Source organism: Porcisia hertigi, chromosome 35 (assembly GCF_017918235.1).
Source record: "Porcisia hertigi strain C119 chromosome 35, whole genome shotgun sequence".
In the NCBI taxonomy this organism is placed as follows: domain Eukaryota; phylum Euglenozoa; class Kinetoplastea; order Trypanosomatida; family Trypanosomatidae; genus Porcisia; species Porcisia hertigi.
Genome location: NC_090594.1, coordinates 130,416 through 148,531, shown reverse-complemented (window position 1 = coordinate 148,531; position 18,116 = coordinate 130,416). Strand labels below are relative to the sequence as shown.

The window sequence follows — 18,116 nt, the reverse complement described above, 5'->3', positions numbered from 1 at the left end:
TACGTCTTCCTCATCCCCCCTCTGCCTGACATATGCGCACCGCTTCTTTCTGTTTCTTTGCGAGGATCACACGTGCTCCTGTGTGTACGTGTGCTTCTCCGCCGATCTCAGACTGTGCTGTTACCCCTTCGTCCAGCTAGCTGGAGATACGTCCAGAAGTCAGCATGCCCAAAAGTGTACACGCGTATTTCATTTGGGGGGCACTCGCTTTTTCTCGCACGCGCTTCGACACAGCGTAACCCCGGTTCAACGCAAATTTGAAATGGCTTGTGCCTCGGCCTCGCATGCGCTGCTGCACAGATGCAAAACTTCTATATACGTCCCACGAGCTGCGTCACGACGATGATGGCGAAAGAGTGAAAGGGATAGGCAGAACAGTGCAACAACAGAGGAAGTGTGGTGGGACGAGAAAAAGAAAGGGAAATCAAAGAAAAGGGGAAACGCACATCAGCACGTCTCAAGCAGCTCTCATGCGCAGACCCCTGTAGACACACGTGCCGCACACACCCAAGACGGAGACCGCAGCGCCAAACCACAAAATGGAAAGTGTAAGCGAGAGAGAACGTGGGAGACCGAAGATAACGAAACGCCGAACACCGAAGGAGGCCACAAGAAGGAATAGAGAGGGGGCAGAAAGAAGAAGCTGGGCCTGTGGCGAACGTGAGGAAGACGAGGGACGGGGGGTGAGTGGAGGTGGATGCCGCGCCTGAGTGCGTAAAGGGGGTGGGGTAGGGTGGGGTGGGGTGGGGTGGGAGGAGATCGAAGGTCGAAAGTCAGGCAGGGGAGGAGAGGGAAACTGAGACACACGAAAAGGTAAAAAGACGGCAGGGGGGGAAGAGGGCTTAAATAAAACACAAAAAAAAACAGAGGGGTAGGAGAAAGGGCGGGTGTCTGCGTGGGCGTGGAAAATGGAGGAGGAAAGGCAAAAAAAAACGAGACCGCACAGTAACATGCATGACCTAGGGTGCGGCAGCGCACCGCTACATCCAACACAAGACGGGTGATAAGGGGACAAAGTGAGGGCTGAAGGAAGGCAGCTGGGTTCCGTTGCGCAGTAGTGCGACTGAAGGGTAAAGGTCCATACATACCACGGAGAGACGCATAAGTGGAGAAGCGTTCTGCGTGCAGGTTTCTGCGCTCTTGTAAGCGGCAGCTCTCATCGAGCTGCATCTCAGAGAAGCTCGAATAGACAATGGGTGCCGGTCCGTATTGCGCCCCCTTTTACCTTGGCCCTATTCTTCTCGGCCTTACCTGCAGAGCGAGCCTGCGCATGCAACTGTGCCTCGCTCAAAATAGTATGTTGCCTGAACAAGATGCGGCAACGCTAGACGTCCCAAACGACCTCCGACTTCGCGATAGTGACGTGATTCTGCCGAGGTCCACAAAAAGGCGGTGGTGCACGCCGTGAGCGGGTACGGGAGTGACGAAAAAGAAAAAAAGACGCGCGAATGGGGGGGGGGCGCGAGAGGTTCGCTGGAGCCGTTGTTTCTGCGCATGAAGCGGCATCATCCACGATCTCCTCGTCTCCTGCGCCTGCAGATGACGGCTGCACACCAGAGCGGTGGCCCACCCCAACCGTGCCTCCTACAACTGGCTTCACTGTTACTGCTTTTGTTGAGCCGCGCCGCGCCTCTATATCCCTCGAAGGATGCTGACCGCAGCTCAGTATCCGGACCCGCTCTTCTTTTCCTCCACACTCGTCCTTTATTCATCCTCCTTTTTCCCCCGTTTCCGATACACCGATTCATTGCGAGGGCGATACTTGGCGCCTGTCGTTGATGCGTATGTGTTTGAGTAGGTGTGTAGCACATATTTTGTGCAGGGGAGGCCAAATGCTGATGTCACATCGTCGTCGCCACGTTCTACGCTGCGTACAACTCGGGGTCAATATCAGCAGGAATCGGCTTGATCTCTGTGTCCAACTCCTGCTCAATGCGGTAGACATTATAGCGGTCGTCATACGTCACAAAGTTAATGGCAACACCGAGGTGACCAAAGCGACCGGAGCGGCCGATACGGTGCAGATAGGTCTCGGCGTACTTGGGGAAGTCAAAGTTGATAACAACGTTCACTGCCTGGATATCGATACCACGGGTGATGAGATCGGAACAGACAAGGTTGCGGCAGTGGCCCTCGCGGAAGTCATGAAAAACGCGATTACGGTGCTGTTGCTGCATGCGGGCATGAATGTAGTAGCAGCTATAGCCCAGCTGGGTGATCTTCTTCGCAAGGAGCTCCACACGGTTGACGCTATTACAGAAGATAATGGACTGGTTGATTTGCAACTTGTTGAAGAGTGTGTTGAGGCAATGAATTTTCTGGCGCTCCTCAACGAAGGCGTAGTACTGCGTCACACCCTTCAAGGTCAGCTCGTCCATCAAATTGATCTCGTACGGGTTGTGGAGGTGGCGCTCCGCGAACGCCTTCACAGTCACCGGGAACGTGGCGGAGAAGAGCATAGACTGCAACTGCGAGGGAAGATAAGTGTACAGATCGTCGATGATCTCCATGAACTCCTGGGAGAGCAGCTTGTCGGCCTCATCCAACACCAGGATGTGGCAATGTGAGAGGTCAACCGCTTGCTTGCTAGCCAGATCCAGTACACGACCGGGGGTCGCAACCAGAATGTGCACCTTGTTCGTGAGGCGAAGAATATCATCACGCAGCGTCGTACCACCGGTGGTCACCATCACCTGGAGGCCTGGGATATGTTTGCCCAGCTCCTTCGTCACCTGCGCCGTCTGCAGTGCCAGCTCACGAGTCGGCACCATCAGAAGAGCCTGCACATGCATGTCGCGAGTGTCAACCTTCTCGAGCACCGGGATCACGAAAGAAGCTGTTTTTCCGGTACCGTTTTTTGCACGGGCGAGCACGTCCTTGCCTTGAAGAGCGACGGGTATCGCCTCCTCCTGCACAGGACTCGGCTTTTCGAAGCCCTTCTCGAAGATGCCCATCTGAAGCTCGCGGCGCAGGGCGTACTCTTCAAAGTTCACGTTACGGCGAGACTCCACATCCTCCGTCTTTTTCCGCGTGTTTTTCTGCGGAGCCGTTAGCTGAGCCTTCCAGTTAGAGTCGGTCATGGTGCTGAATATATACACGCGTTTGTGTGTGTGTATGGTGAGATGCGCTCAATGGTCTGGGGGAAGAGGGGAAGGGGGAGGGGGGGGCTGTTTGTGCTAGCGCTGAATGTCTAGGTGTCTTGACAGACCAGCAAGGGGGGTCGCTTCGTGCGTGTGTGTGTGTGTGTGTAGGGGGGGAGGGGGGGTAAATGTGCGCGATTGGATTGCTGTTTGAGTTCGACAAATCCCTTCTTTTCGTTGTGGGTTGTTGTTTTTTGTGGGTAACACTCGTTGCGTTTGAGACACGGGGGGAGGGGGGAGGAAGGGGAATGTGTGCGAAAGGGAGAGAAGGAAAAAACAGGTGTTTTGGGTTGTGGTCCGCGCTGGTGAAGATATTCGCTTAAACCGCCGAATCAGCGGCAATAGTGCCGCAGTACAGAAAGGCATTCAGCATCGGGCAGCGTCAGCCATGTATGCCGCGTGTCGTAGCTACACTTAGCTGCAAGGGACGCGGGGTTTAAAGAAGGGGAGCAAGATATTTATACGCAGATCGTATAAGAGGGAGACCGTACAGGCGCTACACAGCCTACACGTGCCCACATGGGAGAACAGGCTTACCGGCCTCATCTGCTCCACATCTCCCCCCTCTCGGTCACGATTACGTCTACAGGCACGAGATGATAAAAATAAAAAACATCACGTTGGTCTTCGACGGCGGGTGTCCACTGGATGCCGCACAGGATATGAATTCGATACAATTCTTCAGAATTAGATCGACTGTGGAGAGGCGGCGTGTTTGGCCAAAAAAATGTAAAAAAAAAACAGCACGGGCGGGAGCGGGAAGAACTACTAGCGAAGTGAGACGAGGACTTGGGGGCAAAACGAAACACCCACAAATGAGGCCCACAAAAGAACCTCGATCGGGGGGAATACCGTTGATTAGACGACAAGAGCTTTTGCATTGTATGCAGCGGGTAGGCCCAGCCCCTGGGAGATGGTGGCTGGCTGCCTTATGGAATCCCCCACATTACTTACCCTTGTATACTGGAAGGCGGTGCTCTGCAAAGGCCTTAAGACCCTCAAGGCGATCCTCGGTGGCCAGCACAACCTCGTACTGTTCAGCCTCCATCTGCATCGCCTCCGCCCGCGTCTTGCCAACAGAAAAGCGGACCGCCTTCTTCGCGGCGCAAACGCCCAGCGGTCCGTTTCTAGAGATACGCAAAGCCAGATCTAATGAAGCCTCAAGGGCCGAGCTAGCCGGCACGACACGGTTCACGAGCCCGAGCTCCAGGGCACGCTGAGCAGAGACCTGCTCCGCCGTGAGGATCATCTCCAGCGCACGGCTAACGCCCAGCACAACAGGCGCGCGCACAGTGCCCCCAGCGCCAGGGAGGATGGCAAGCCCTGTCTCCGGAAAGCCCATGGCAGCTTCGTCGCCCGCCACGCGCATATCGAGTGCCAGCGCCAGCTCCATGCCGCCACCGAGCGCCTTGCCTTCGATGGCGGCGATAGTTGGAATGGGCAGATCCTCCAAGTCATTGAAAGTCTGTCGCAGGCGCTGCACAAAAGCGCGCGACTCCTCGACAGACATCTCTTTTCGCTCCTTCAAATCTGCCCCAGCACAAAAGACTTTTGGTACGGCACTGGAAACTATCAAACAGCGCACGGACGGGCAGTCGGCGTCAGCGGTGGTGGGGCGACCGGCAGAGGGTGCCCCAGCCCTACAGATGTCAATAGCCCGGCGGATGGAGTTCAGGAAGCTGACGCCGATCGCATTTTTGCGTGCGTGTCGTTCCATTGATAGGATGGCCACCTGTGACGCTGCCTCATAGCGCAGGACGCATTCACCCTCGTGGAGCACCTTGAAGCTGCCCGCAGCTAAGCCAGTCGATGCTGCGGCACGCAGCAGGGTACATGCCAGCATGTGCGGCGGTGGTCGTTGACGGTGGTTCTGTTTTGTGCTTACGTGACGCGTGGTGAGGGTCGTACTTGCGCAGTAAGTTAGAGGATAATCAGAGTGCAAAGAATAGACTCTACCTTCAGGCAGCCGACAACCCAGGAGTAGAGGGTGGAGAGGGAAAGGGGAATGGAACAGAGTAATGAACACGGAAAAAACAGCGGCAACAGACGTTGAGCCAGGACTCCAACCAAAAACGGGACAAGCCGCAGCTGAATGAACGAATATGTGTTGTGTGGGAGAGGGGAGGGGGGTTGGCGAGGGAGGAAGGCTCGAAGTCCTTTAATTCTGCCTAGGCCACATATACGTTCACATCCTGTCAATGATGGTGTGGACAACAACAACAACAGAGGCAAAGAAGGAAAAGGAAGAAGTGCAACGGAAGGAGGAAGGCGGATTGAGGAAGAGCGGCAAACGCGAAGGAGCAACGAGCACAACAACGAAGTGGGACGCGCCTCCAAGTCACCCGCAGCCTGAAATTTTTCCTCCGTCGATGTAAAGACCGATCATCTGTGAACCCGAGAGGAACAGTCAAAGATAACGCAGGAAGGGTAGAGAACATCCCCCCCCCCTCCCCGCCGGTCGTCTGCCCTCCCCTCCTCTCACGACGTGTGTTCACGAGGCATTTGTATCCACCTTTGTTGTACTTTCCCCACTCTGTGTAGAAAAAGGAAACACACACACACAAATGCGACTGATGCATATTCTGAGACACGCTAGACAGCGTTGAGGCGCGCGATTACACTGGGCAGATGAATGAGTGAAGGTAAGAAGTCTTATCGTTCGGATAAAACCTTAACTGACGCCTGGAGGGTACTTCTTTTGTTGTTGCTGTTGCAGTAATTGTGATGTGGGGATATAAACGTGCTTCAGTGCATAATTATACGTTCTGCCCTTCTCCTCACCCACCCATCCCCTCACCTCACCTTGTTACCCCTCCTCCTTCACGATATAGTGAGTCTCATCTTGCACGCACAGATCACGGAACGGGGAAGGGGGGCTTTAAAAGAAAAACGTGCTCGAAAAAGGAAGGGTGCGTGAACACGGGGCATACCCCTTGCAGGACGCCGCTGCCCCACCTACCACATTCTTGGGGGGCTCATAGTGTTGTGAGGCAGGGGGAGAGCGGAGTATAAGAGGAAAAAAGGAAAGGGTTTCACTCGCGCTAGGACCCTCCGGTACAACCACTGCAGCAAAGCACACGCGCTACTTACTGGACAGCAACACCTTTGGTGAAGTCCACAGTAAACATGTCCCCCATGTGAAGCTGAGCCGCATCCACAAACACATCAATGTGATACTTCCCAGATTTGCGCTTGAGGACAGGGCCAACAACGTGCACTCCGGTGGCCACTGTGCCGTCGGCATTGCGCCTCTCACGCTGCTTGACGAACAGAGGGTGACGCTGACCGAGAGACAAGTGTATACCCCACTGTCGCTCAAACGTAGTCACGTCGCTCACGATGTGGGCTGACCCGACGTATGGGTTGAGGCCAATGCCCAGCTCTCGCACGTAGCACTTGCCCTCGACCTGGCGTACGAGGCTGAGCAGATCGAGGAACTCTTTTGGGGCGCCATCGCTGATGTGTGTCACGACGCCCATCTTCACAGTCATGGTGAACGGAGCAGGGCGACTTATCGTGACCTGTTTGAAGACGTCGGGGTACGCAAACACGTCACACGTGCCGTTAAGCTGCGAGAGGTCAAACGACTCGCTGATCACCTCACCGATGGGAAAAGTGCCACCGATGCTGTTGGAGATGCACGAACCGGCAGGAGCGCTGCGCGAAACGGCACCGTCCTCGTCGTCGCCCTCTTTATGGTGCTCGTTCAGTTTTTGCCTCTTCTCCCTGAGCATTGCGAGGTACTCCTTCTTCTTCAGGCGGCCATGAACTGATGGGATCGCAGCTGCGTCCTCCTCTTCCCCATCACTTTCCCTATCCTTGGTACCCAATTCGCTATACAGGGTCCGGAAGCGCTCGCGGTGCCGCACGACGTCATTGCGCTCTGGCGCGTAGGCCGCTGGATAGTACCCGGTGTTGATCAGGCAATCTTCCATCCCCCCACTATAGGTGAGCATATGAGCTGCGTCGCGGCATACAATAGTGAGCGGCATCCCAGGTCCTTCGATTGGCTTTCGCAAGGCAGCCTCCACATCGGTGGCGATGTGAACTGCCGCTGTCGCAGAGGCGCAGCCACCCAGTGCACCTGGGTTGAAAATAGACTGAAGCTCAGCATTTTGCAGCGCAGCTGTGAGAGAGGCTGGAGGCGCTTGCTCTACGCATGCCGTGGCGTAGTCAGGAGACCCAGTGCGGCGCCAGCTGTGCAGGTCGATAGAATCTGCGATGGCCCTGGCGAGGCACTGGGCTTGCTCAGGTCGGAAAGCGCATGAGCGGGCGTAGCTGTACACTTGGTCGTCCTCCAGCGCCTCTTTGAAGCGGCCCTCGCTCGCCAAGAGATCTGCCCTCTGACTCATAATGCCCAGGTGACAGTGTTCCGCCACACGAATGCCGAGATCAAAGAGGCTGAGGCGCAATCGGTAGCGCCTCATCTCATTTTGAAAGGCGTTCTCTTGGATCAAGACACACCCAAGGAGCTCTCGCGGAGGTCCGTTAAAGAGCGCCTGCCAACGAGGTTGATCTCCGGTGACGTCGCTCTCGACTGCCTCGCCCTTCGAGGATAGCAACGGCCCCAGGAGCGGGCACAACGCTTTAAACTCCTCCTCAAACGCTTCTGCTGTCCAAACACTCGACGGTGCTGTCAATGGCGGCACTGACGGAGTGGTCGCCTCGCCAGCGGCAGCAGCCCTCTCCTGTCCGCTCTTCTGCTGCTGCAGCTGCCCGTCACCGCAGTGACGGAAAAAACGCTGGAGGCGTTTTACATAGCTCAAGAAATCTTCGCTACAAAACGGCATTAGTGAGTAAGAAAGGGGTGCGGGGTCCTCCTCGGCCAACAACGACGGCGGGACGCGGGCAGTAAAACCGGCAGACCCGTTCGGCGTTTCTGCACCAGGCCTCAGAGGAATGAACAGCTCGGTGTCGTAGCTTTCGAGTGACCCATCGCCATCTGCCGATGCCGTCGACGTGCCCGACGGTACCTTCCAAACCCTCTCGTGCTTGCTTTTCAGGTAGGATGCGCCCTGGTGCCCGTAAGCCCGCAGCACCTGCAGGTAGCCCTCTGCGACAACCTTCTGCTGGACACAAGGTACGCGATCCACCACCACCAGGACGTGCGGCAGTGCACCTCGAAAGGCGTGCAGGCGCAAACTATGAAAAAGCAACGTAGAGGCGCACGCGCACGCTGCTTCGATTGTAGCAGACATTGTCAAGGTGGTGTCGCCCCCCTCCCCCCCTTGCCCTCCCGTGCTGATTTGCTCGTTGGTTTTGTACGTGATCTGATCAGGCTCGCAGATCTACGCGCTGTCGTCTCGCCGCCGCCGGAAGAGCTACACGAACGAGCCCCACACACTGCTGTGAAGAAAAACATGAAGATACAAAGAAAGAGGGGAGAATGCGTGGGGGTTTGAACGGATTCTGCGCGTACATGTGCGCGGAAAACGGCGTCGCAGGGCTCAAAAACGACTCGATGAGCGGGGAGGTGATAATTACAGTGTTTTACACATCCAGCGCAACGCCGATGCACACCTGCTGAAGAAGCGCCTGTATATTCGGATTTATTTATGTTTATAGTTTTCTTTTTTGTGGGGGGGAGCGGATACGCGTGGGTCGCGATTGGCACACATGCCAACATCGCTTCCCCATTTCATTTCTTCATGGAGGAACAACTCCTTTTCTCTCGACACACACACAAACTCCCTGGCGCTTGTTCGCCACGGCGCTCTCGATGATAATCCGTGAGATGGCCCTCTTGAATCATCGCGCCTTGGCTACTGCAGTGGTGTTTGTATTTGCTCAAGGACAACCCACACACACACACACACACACACGCACAGGCACACGAAGTGAAAGCGGTGAGGCAAGCAAGAGTGTGCTCTGGGATGAGAAAAACCGCTGGCGCACACGCGACACGCCTACTTTCTTTCTGGAGCGGTGGAGGCAGCTCTGGAAAACGCCGTCCCCTCTTCATTCGCTGAGAACCGAGACAATTAGCGTGCGCGCGTGTGGTGTCGTGGATGTCCTTTCAGCACCATCGCCTACCACAGTCGCCACCAGATAGGGTAGTGATTGGCGATGTCGTAGGGTAGACGATACTGCGCCGTCAGCTCCTGCGCACGGCGAAACAGGTGACGGTGAGAGAGACGCGAAGCGGCGGCCACGGTGACATTACTCTCAGCCCCGCCGCGAGCGAGCACCACCTCGTTCGAGCTTGCCGGAACTGGTATACGATAGACGTTGTGAGGGCCAAAAACTTCGCTGCAGCGCTGGACAAAGTGGCGGTCCGCTATGGGAAGGTTGAAGGCGACCACCCCATGGGGAGACAAGGAACTACGGCACAGACGCAGAAACTCATGCGATGTTACCGCCTTGTCGAGTTCGCTGCCGACAAACAAATCCACAAACAGCAAATCGAGTTGGCGCTGACGCTTAGCGCTGGTGGCTGGAGATACGACGGAGCTTAGCTGAGCTGTATCACGGAAGACAGGAGAACCGTGATGCGGTGCAGCAACTGCCCATTTACCCCCGGTCAACTTCCCAGAGCCGTCCTCCAAAGGACTCCTCGTTCGATGGTCAGCGTCGCCAACGCGGTGGGTGAGGTAGTTGATGGCGTCTTCGACGTAGTAATGCACCCCACCGCCCTCTTCCCGCAAAGCCACCGCGTTCAGCAGCTCTTTCATTCCAAGCTGCTCCACGGCCGCCTTGATGCACATTGGTTCGACATCCACCAAGTCACACCGATGGATACGGGATGCGAAGTAGTGCTGAAGGAACAGCGGCAGTGAGCCCCCGCCTATGCCGAGGACTGCAACATTTAGCTGCGAAAGGGTGGCAGGCAGCAGCAGAAAACCGCTCAAAAGCACGCGAAGATAAGGAGCTCCGAGGTAAGCGGGGTCGCCCTCGCACGCCATATCAAGCCGCGTAGACCGCGGGTTGCACCGGCAGAGAGATTGGTGAGTGGCCCCGTCCGCAAGCTGCCGCAGCAACGAGGGCGGAGGCGTCGACGATGCGGCACTTGAGCCGCTACTTGTTCGCGAGGTGGGCTCCAGTATTAGAGCGGCATATTTGGAGGTGCCAGGTGGCCAGTTCGAGGCAGCGATGAGTTTCGAGACGGCTCCAGTCGTTGTGTCTTTGGCATCTCGAACCACCATCCGGACCGGTTGGGCTACGGCCGCCTTCATGGGCAAGTCGGCGCTGTCGACACGGTGCGTTTCGTTGGAGAAAAGGTCTACAAACCCGCGGAACCGCGCCGACAGAGACAACGCTGGCGCCTGAGCACGGTCGTCGCTGGCGACCGCTACGGGGACGTAAAAACTCCGAATAACAACGTCAAAGCCGTCGATTGCCTCGCACGGGTAGCGCGCCGACTCCTCCGTCTTGATTACAGCAGCGCTGTCAAACACCGGAACAGCGCTGCGCCTAATGTGCATGACATCCCAGAGACCACAGCCTAATAGGACTGTACCACCACTGAAGAAAGAAAGAGCGCATAACTGCAGTGATGGAAACCGGAAGAAGTACGTGGGCATTACAGAAAACCGAGACCACTCCCCCTCCCCCCCACACACACACACTTCATACGGCTGCCAAATGTTACGCGCACGCTTACGGGAATCCCATGCACAGGCTAATGATAATCGATGGGGGTTGTGCAGGGGTGAGAGGTGTGTGTGTGTGTGTGTGTGTGTATAAGTGGCGCGTGTTGCAGCTAAAATAGGAGAGTATCGACTCACAAACTTGGCCGGGTGGTCCTCAGTGCGTGGTGCACTTTTCCTTCTTCATCAGCGTTTCCACGTGCATGCGCACAATGCCGCTCAAAGAGGATACGAACGTCGCATAACCGCGTGGAGGACATTTTCCCCGTAGGCATTGACCCACAGAGTGGGAGGAAAAAAGACCCAAGAAGAATAAAAAAAGGTGATCCAGTGCGGCCTCGGCTATAGCTGTAGGGAAATAGAAGCCTAGGACAGCAAGGCATGCTGACAGGTGACTCCTCCATATATCCTTTGTCCTCTCCCCTCACTTACTGAACAAGCAGGGCTGCTGCCCCCCACCCCTTCCCTTACCGCAGGACAAGGATAGCTCTGTTATTTGCGCGGCTCTGAACATCGCAGCACCGATTCCCTTCCTGTGTAAGGCATTTCACCAGCCTCTGCGTGTGTCCGTGGAGGGGGGGGGGCTGTTGATATGCTGGCTTGATTTTTTTTTGCTTGCGATAGTGATCCCTTTGTGGATCCAGCAGGGAACGCTCTCTTTTTCACTTCGCCTCCTCTCTAACGCAACATAGCGATGGCGCACACATACAGTAGTACAAACCCCCGCCAACACAAAAAACAAAGTGCCGCTACTGGCGCGGTTGCGGCCCTGACGACACCCTCGATAGGCGCACCCTTCTCACAATCCCGTAGTGGATCTTAGAGAAGATAGCCAACCCGAGCCGAAGTGCGCCGCCAGCAGTAGACTGCACCAGGAGCGCTGTTACACTCGTCGCCGGCTCCATGCCGGCAGAGCCGTAGTTCAGCATAGCGCCATCCGACCCAAGCGTAATGTCGAACGAGTAGTCCGATATGCCATCGACAATGGACTGAGCCATTGCCTCTGCCGTGAAGGGCTTTGCGCCCCCGAACGAAGAAATAGCAGCGCACTCGGGGCTCTTCACCTCGCTCTCGTGTGCGTATCCTGGTGTCTCCACGTCAGGCGGGCTTACCACCTGCACCCGAACTCCAAGGCAGCTGTTTTCCATGTCCAGACTGTGAGCAAAAGCGCGCAGGCCAGCCTTGGTAGCGCTGTACAAGGAGTACCCTGCGATCGGCGCCCTGGCCGCCATGCTGCTCGTCAGCACAACGCGGCCCCATTTCATCTCGAGCATATCTGGAAGCACTTTCCACAACACTGACAAACATCCAAAGTAGTTCACCTCCATCATCTGCCGAGCGTGCGCCATTGTGCTGTCCACAAAGCGAGCAGGGTGCGCAAAGCCAGCGTTGCAGATCAGCAGGTTGACAGGGCGACCATCGCACTGCGCCTTGGCACGGGCGATACCCGCGGCAACTGAATCTTCGTCTGTCACATCCATTACTACAAATGACACGCGTGTGCAGCTGTGACATTCGTCGATCACACTCTTCACCTCCAGCACCGCCTCTTGCAGAGTAGACTCGCGACGTGCCGCAAGAACGAGGAATGGAACTTTCTTACGTGCGATGCTTTTGGCAGTGGCGAGACCAATGCCGACACTGCCGCCGGTAATGAGTACTGTGGAAGACTCCCAATCCCATTTTGGGACACGCTGCACTGCCCATAACGCCGCCAACACAAACGATGCGCCTAGGACAGCGACCAGAGCGACAAAAAAGGCCAGCATTGCACTGCAACTTCTCCGTTACAAGCGGCAAAGCAAAAATGAATGGTGGGCGTGGGGAAGTGTGTGTGTGTGTGTGTGTGCGCGCGCGCGCGTAAGGGAGGGGGGGGACCTGGGAATCTCCTCTGTGTCTCGGTGGCCTCGTGGAGAGTGAGCGACAAGAGTGACTGGAGGCGGTGACACTGACGCACGCAGCGCAGAGCTGAGAAAGGACAAAGACGGCTTGGAGTAAGATGACTAGAAACTCTACCCAGCCAGAGAGCATGCGTGGAGAGAGAGTAGTCGCCGCCGCTGACCCTCTGCTTCGAAGCTGCGCTCAATGCGCGTAGTTGCCGCGGTCATTTTGGGGGAAAACGTGAAGAGCTGGGAGGAGGCGGGCAGTGGAAGACACTGTCCTTTTTTCGCTGTCTTTTTTGTTTCCTGCTCGGGTAAACTGACACGTCCCAGAAAGGCATCTGGACACATACACAGAAACACACAGACAATGAGAGGGAGACATCTTCCATTTGCTTCTTTGAGTGCTCTATTCCAACATACTTGGAGAACAAGGTTGCGTGCACAAAAAAAAAAGCTGGTTGAGATATGGGGATACGCACTGCTGGTGAGTCGGTGTCCGTATCTTTTCATAGTGAGCTTTGGCTACATCGCACAATAGGAGGAGAGCAACGAAAAAGGGAGATCAACTGAGAACAACGGACACATATACAGAGACAAACACCTAGGTGGGGAAAAGGATGAAACATGAAGCAGGGCAACCCTCCGAACTCCACTGCAGATGTTTACACAACAGGCGAACGAACAGGAGACCTTTCGTCGACAGCAGTGCAACGTAGGGGAAAGAGAGGAGGGAAAAAGAGAGAGAGGGGGGGACAAAGAGTAACCCAAGAGGGGAAAATGAACGTAACCGCTCCGGAGAGCGCCGGAAAGAACACGTTGGAAAAATGGTGGACTATAGTGACCCCCTTTACTAACTCAGCAGAAAAGAAGTGGGGAGTGATCTGCAGAATAAAGGGACTACGAAAGGAGGAGGAAGGGATGGAGGAGGAGGAGTGACGATTTCGAAGCTTCAAAAACCTAGAAGTGAAAAACGTACCAATATACGAGTAAAAAAAAACTCACGATTACCGTTGAGTGATCCACTCGCTTAGCCTTTGTGCGCATGCACATGTATATGAGTGAGTGTGTGCCTCAGGCATGCATACAGTCCAAAAGATGGCAAGCCGGAGAAAAGCCATGAAAGGGGGGAGAGGGTGACGATTCTATGCATGACACCTCAAAAGCCCGTGCCCTTTTCAATCAACATACTCTTCTGCGTTCACGCCAATCTCTGCGGTGATGAGCAGGGGATGCATATGGCGCAGCCAGACCAAATTTATCTCAGTCTGCCGCTTAATGCGGAGGCGAACAGGATTGCACAAGAGTGGCGGTACACAAAGACGCAACAAGTGGCAAAAGCCGGAGGGCAGATCAACCGTCAAGACAGACGCACAGTGAAGCAATTGCAGCGGATAATGAGCATAGAAATTAGTAAGAGTGAGGGAAGAAAAGATGCGTTGGCGACCAATAGAGTGCACACGAACTTCTCTAATTGCGCCTATACGACGTGGACCTCTCCTTGATGTGTACATGATGCAGGCAACTGCCCGGGATGGTGATCAGACAGCGAGTGTTTTTCTATGAAGTAGCTGCCAACCAACGGTCAAAAAAGGGAAGAGAAAGCTGCAGAAGAAAACGAGCGGACGCAAATAAATCGAATGGAAAAACACGTTCTGACGCGGGGTGCATCGAATGGTGTGTGTGTGTGCGCGCGCGTCCCCGTCCTCTTCTGGTACTTCTCTGGTTTGACCTCGCTTTTTTCGCAGGAGTACCACACACGGGCGAAGAGAAACATAAATGAGGGTTTGGGGTGAAGGCCAAAAGGAAAGTGGTGAAAAGAAGGACAGGCAGGAGGGGGGAGGGGTGGGGGGAGCCAACCCCTCGAAAATTACATTAGTGCTGAAACAGTGGAGAAAATGCTAGTGAGAGCGAAAGGGAAGAGAAAAAGAGTAGAAAAAAAAGTGGAATGGCGTGAGGCGAGGAGAAATTTGCCACGTATGAAGTCAAAAACAAAAGACAAAAGAGACAAATTGCAGAGTCGCACGCGGTTGTGGCCGCCACACACCACACACACACACACACACACACATCATTAAACCTTTAACCCGTGGCTAACAGCTACGACGGCCGCGGCGCTCATATTTAGCTGCCCCATTATTTGCCACCCTCCAGACCCCAACGCCACCACTATGGCAGTGAAGCGGTGAAGAAGCAGCAATTAGTGCACCGGCGCGGACGAGAGGAGGTAAAAAAAGAGCGCAATGCGCTTCGCTAGCGCGGCAACGCGGGTCAATGATAACTACAAATGCTTGAAATATAAAACGAGAAAGACACACACACACACACAAAAAGCGCCAAGCCCCAGACTCATTCACCAATAAACCCGTACGCGTGGGTACGCCTTGAGTGTGCGTGTGTGTGTGTGTGTGTGAGGGTAGAAGATGCACACAACAACCGAGAGCGAGAGGGGTTTTTTTGTTCTTTGAGGGAGGGAGGGGTAGCAGGGTGTTGGGATGGAAAGGGGGGGGGACAATGAATCGTGACAGCTCCCCTTCTCTGTCGCTTGCCAGCATGTGTGCACAGGGAGAAGCATATCGACGCTAATGATGCGCATTTGTGTACGTGTGTGGTATGCTCTGCAGAACAACTTCATTACCCCAATCCCCAGAGACGTGGAGCTTACTGCAGCGCGTGCTTGTTGTAGTCAATGTAGATGTACCTCCGGAGCTCCTTCATCACGTCAAGGGTGTGTTGCAGGTCTTCGCGCGTGTGGCACGCCGAGACACAGAAACGCACACGGCCCTCCAGTAGCGGGGTCGCCGGGTAACCGACGACGACGATGGCAACACCACGCTCTAGACACAGTCTGGACAGGGCGCTGAGCTTGCCGAGGTTGTAGCACATCACTGGCACCACTGGGCTGCTGTCATCCCCAAGGACCACAAAACCCAGATCTATCAGACCCCGACGAAAAAACATCGAGTTCTCCCTGAGCTGACGGATACGCTTCTGGCCAAGGACCGTGCCGTCTTTGCCGAGTAGCACATGCAACACCGACAGAGCCTGCTGCGCGCACGGCGGCGCCAGGGAGTCACAATGCAGGGCGATGGAGCTGTGCTGGCGTAGGTATTGAATCACTGACTTGTTGGCCGCGATGTAGCCACCGATGGAGCCGAAGCTCTTCGTGAAGGTACCCATGAGCACATCGACATCCTCGGGGTCGACACCGCAGTGCTCGCACACACCGCGACCGGTGCGACCGATAGCGCCGATGGAGTGCGCCTCGTCCATAAAGAGCAACGCCTTGTACTTTTTCTTGAGCTCCACAAACTTTTTGAGGTTGACGATCTCGCCCTCCATACTGTAGATGCCCTCGACGATTATGACAATGCGCTTGTACGGCAAATACTCGCCATAGGGGTCTTGGCCAAGAACCACGGCCTCGCGCAGGAGCTTCTCTACCTGATCAAATTTGCTGTGCTGAAAGACCCTGACCTTGGCACCAGACGAGCGTACGCCGTTGACAAGCGAGGAATGGTTAAGGCTGTCAGACAGCACCAGTGCCTCCTTCCCAAAAAGAGCCGGGAGGCCGCGAAAGTTGGTGCCGAAGCCCATACCGCACACAATAGCGTCTTCCTTGCCCAGAAACTGGGAGAACTCGCGCTCGAGGCGAGCGATGACGGAGCCCTGGCCCAACTCCTGCGGCGCGCTGCAAGAAGCCAAACCATAGTCATCAATCGAATCCAAGACTTCGTGTGTGATGCTCTGCGTGTCCTCAGCAAAGCCGAGGTAGTTGTACGAGCCCATGTTCACCGCTGGCACGATGCGACCGGTGTACTCAAACGTGTTGTTGTTGTCCTTCGACACACGCTCCATTAGCCCAATTACACGCGAAGGGCGCGAATCGATGGGGCGCATGAAGCAGTCACGGACTCGGCGATAGAAGCGACGGTTCCAGTAGTGGTCGAAACTATTCACAATCGGGGCGTAGCCCGGGCGCAAGTGGTGCTCCTTTTTTGGAAACACCTGACGGTATCCCTCGCGCACACGCGCGAAGAATAAAAGCAGGATGAAGGTGAAATAGCTCGTCGCTTTCGTCCATGGGGAGGTTTGATGTTCAAGCGGCACTACGCTAGGGGGCATCTCCTGCGGCCCCTCCCCCAAGTCGGCTGGTGATTTAGGCAATACCCGCGACTTGTTGTCCACCACCTCAGCCGCATCCTCCAGGGCAATCCTGTGCTTCAGTGCGGTCTCGCTCACCGACATGGGCGCCCCCTGGATGGGATCAAGAATCATTGCTGCGGTCGACATATTTGAGCCGTCTGTTTCCCTTGTCTGCTTTCTATTGATTGTTGTGGCAAAATGTCACGAGGCACGTATTCTGCAAAGGGGACAGAAGAAGTGAAAGGAGGGGGGGGGTGAGTCGGGGGGCCTCTGCGCGTGTGTGAATATGGAGAAGGTTAACCTGAGATGGTGGTATCTCGGTTTTGTAAACTAATAAGCTCAGATTGGGTCACTGGTGCCTTGCCTGTAGTAGTAAATCCATGCGAGGCTGCAACGAAGTAAAAAGGGGGAGGAGGGGTCAAGACACCGCCACGTTTAATGTTCTTACTGGGAGAAAACAAGGAAAAACACAGCGTTTTTTTTTTTTGATCTGAGCCTGGAAGAGCGGGGGCAACTATGATGCAGACACGCACACCAAAATAGGGTTGTGACGGTGAACGCAACGGAGCAAAAGGGGAGGCGTGGGGAGGGCACTGGGGGATGCAGCCAGGCAAAGGAGGATATGTATCGCAAGAACGCCGAGAAGCAACGCAGTTATACCAGGGAGAGAAAGTAGGCCAACAGCAAGGAGGAGAGGCTATTGCTGAGATACGAAGAGGCAGAAAATGGAGTGCGACACTACAAAGCGAGGGGGAGCGTGGGACGTACACGGAGCGAATCGAGCCTTCCTCTGACCGCTTTTGGGAGGGTTAACGCTGTGCTGTGGGAGAGAGGGAGGGGGGAATGGGAAAGGAAATGATGAAAGACGAATGATTGGAGCTGTTATTATGCCGGGGAGCTCTGCTGGTGTGGTTAAGAAGAGGGTACGGTTAGCAGCGGCAACGGTAGAAGAGAATTGAAGGCCAAGAAGGCTCTCTTGGAGCAATATGCATTGTCGATCATTGACTACTATTGGTTCGAGGTTGTGACCTTGACCACTCGGTTGAGAGACGAGGGGGCGCGCGCACATACACATACAAATCGAACAGACCAATACATATCGTCTTCCTTGTCCCTTTCTTGTATGGTGGTCCTAGGGTATTGCTGTGTGGTGCGTATGCGCTTTGAGCACTGCTTAACAGATAAACCGAGCCTGGAGCGACAGACCTTGCAGAGACGACAAACACACACCCGCAGATACTCTTGCGCGGGAAATTAAAACGTTAGCACGAGGGGAGGAGGAGGAGGTCAGGCGAACGCTGGAAAGAGGAAGCAGCCACAGCGTGCGCCATCCCTCTACGTGAGTGCGTCTTGCCTTTGGCTAC

General features: G+C 55.2%; 6 protein-coding genes across 6 annotated transcripts; all 6 read right to left on the bottom strand.

The window, feature by feature from the left end:
- Positions 1 to 1,862: 1,862 nt before the first annotated feature.
- JKF63_01039 (uncharacterized protein) lies at positions 1,863 to 3,080 on the bottom strand (the record flags this gene model as incomplete). The annotated part of the gene is made up of 1 exon (XM_067897088.1): positions 1,863 to 3,080. The coding sequence occupies one exon, from the start codon at positions 3,078 to 3,080 to the stop codon at positions 1,863 to 1,865; it is 1,218 nt and encodes a 405-aa protein (XP_067753245.1).
- A 1,006-nt stretch (positions 3,081 to 4,086) lies between these two features.
- Positions 4,087 to 4,983, bottom strand: JKF63_01038 (uncharacterized protein; the record flags this gene model as incomplete). Its single annotated transcript, XM_067897087.1, has 1 exon — positions 4,087 to 4,983. The coding sequence occupies one exon, from the start codon at positions 4,981 to 4,983 to the stop codon at positions 4,087 to 4,089; it is 897 nt and encodes a 298-aa protein (XP_067753244.1).
- A 1,243-nt stretch (positions 4,984 to 6,226) lies between these two features.
- On the bottom strand, positions 6,227 to 8,338 carry JKF63_01037 (uncharacterized protein; the record flags this gene model as incomplete). Its single annotated transcript, XM_067897086.1, has 1 exon — positions 6,227 to 8,338. One exon carries the CDS (start codon positions 8,336 to 8,338, stop codon positions 6,227 to 6,229), a length of 2,112 nt encoding a protein of 703 aa, XP_067753243.1.
- Positions 8,339 to 9,169: 831 nt separating this feature from the next.
- JKF63_01036 (uncharacterized protein) lies at positions 9,170 to 10,660 on the bottom strand (the record flags this gene model as incomplete). Its single annotated transcript, XM_067897085.1, has 1 exon — positions 9,170 to 10,660. The coding sequence occupies one exon, from the start codon at positions 10,658 to 10,660 to the stop codon at positions 9,170 to 9,172; it is 1,491 nt and encodes a 496-aa protein (XP_067753242.1).
- An 815-nt stretch (positions 10,661 to 11,475) lies between these two features.
- On the bottom strand, positions 11,476 to 12,495 carry JKF63_01035 (uncharacterized protein; the record flags this gene model as incomplete). The annotated part of the gene is made up of 1 exon (XM_067897084.1): positions 11,476 to 12,495. One exon carries the CDS (start codon positions 12,493 to 12,495, stop codon positions 11,476 to 11,478), a length of 1,020 nt encoding a protein of 339 aa, XP_067753241.1.
- A 2,772-nt stretch (positions 12,496 to 15,267) lies between these two features.
- JKF63_01034 (uncharacterized protein) lies at positions 15,268 to 16,899 on the bottom strand (the record flags this gene model as incomplete). Its single annotated transcript, XM_067897083.1, has 1 exon — positions 15,268 to 16,899. One exon carries the CDS (start codon positions 16,897 to 16,899, stop codon positions 15,268 to 15,270), a length of 1,632 nt encoding a protein of 543 aa, XP_067753240.1.
- Between the last annotated feature and the right edge of the window lie 1,217 nt (positions 16,900 to 18,116).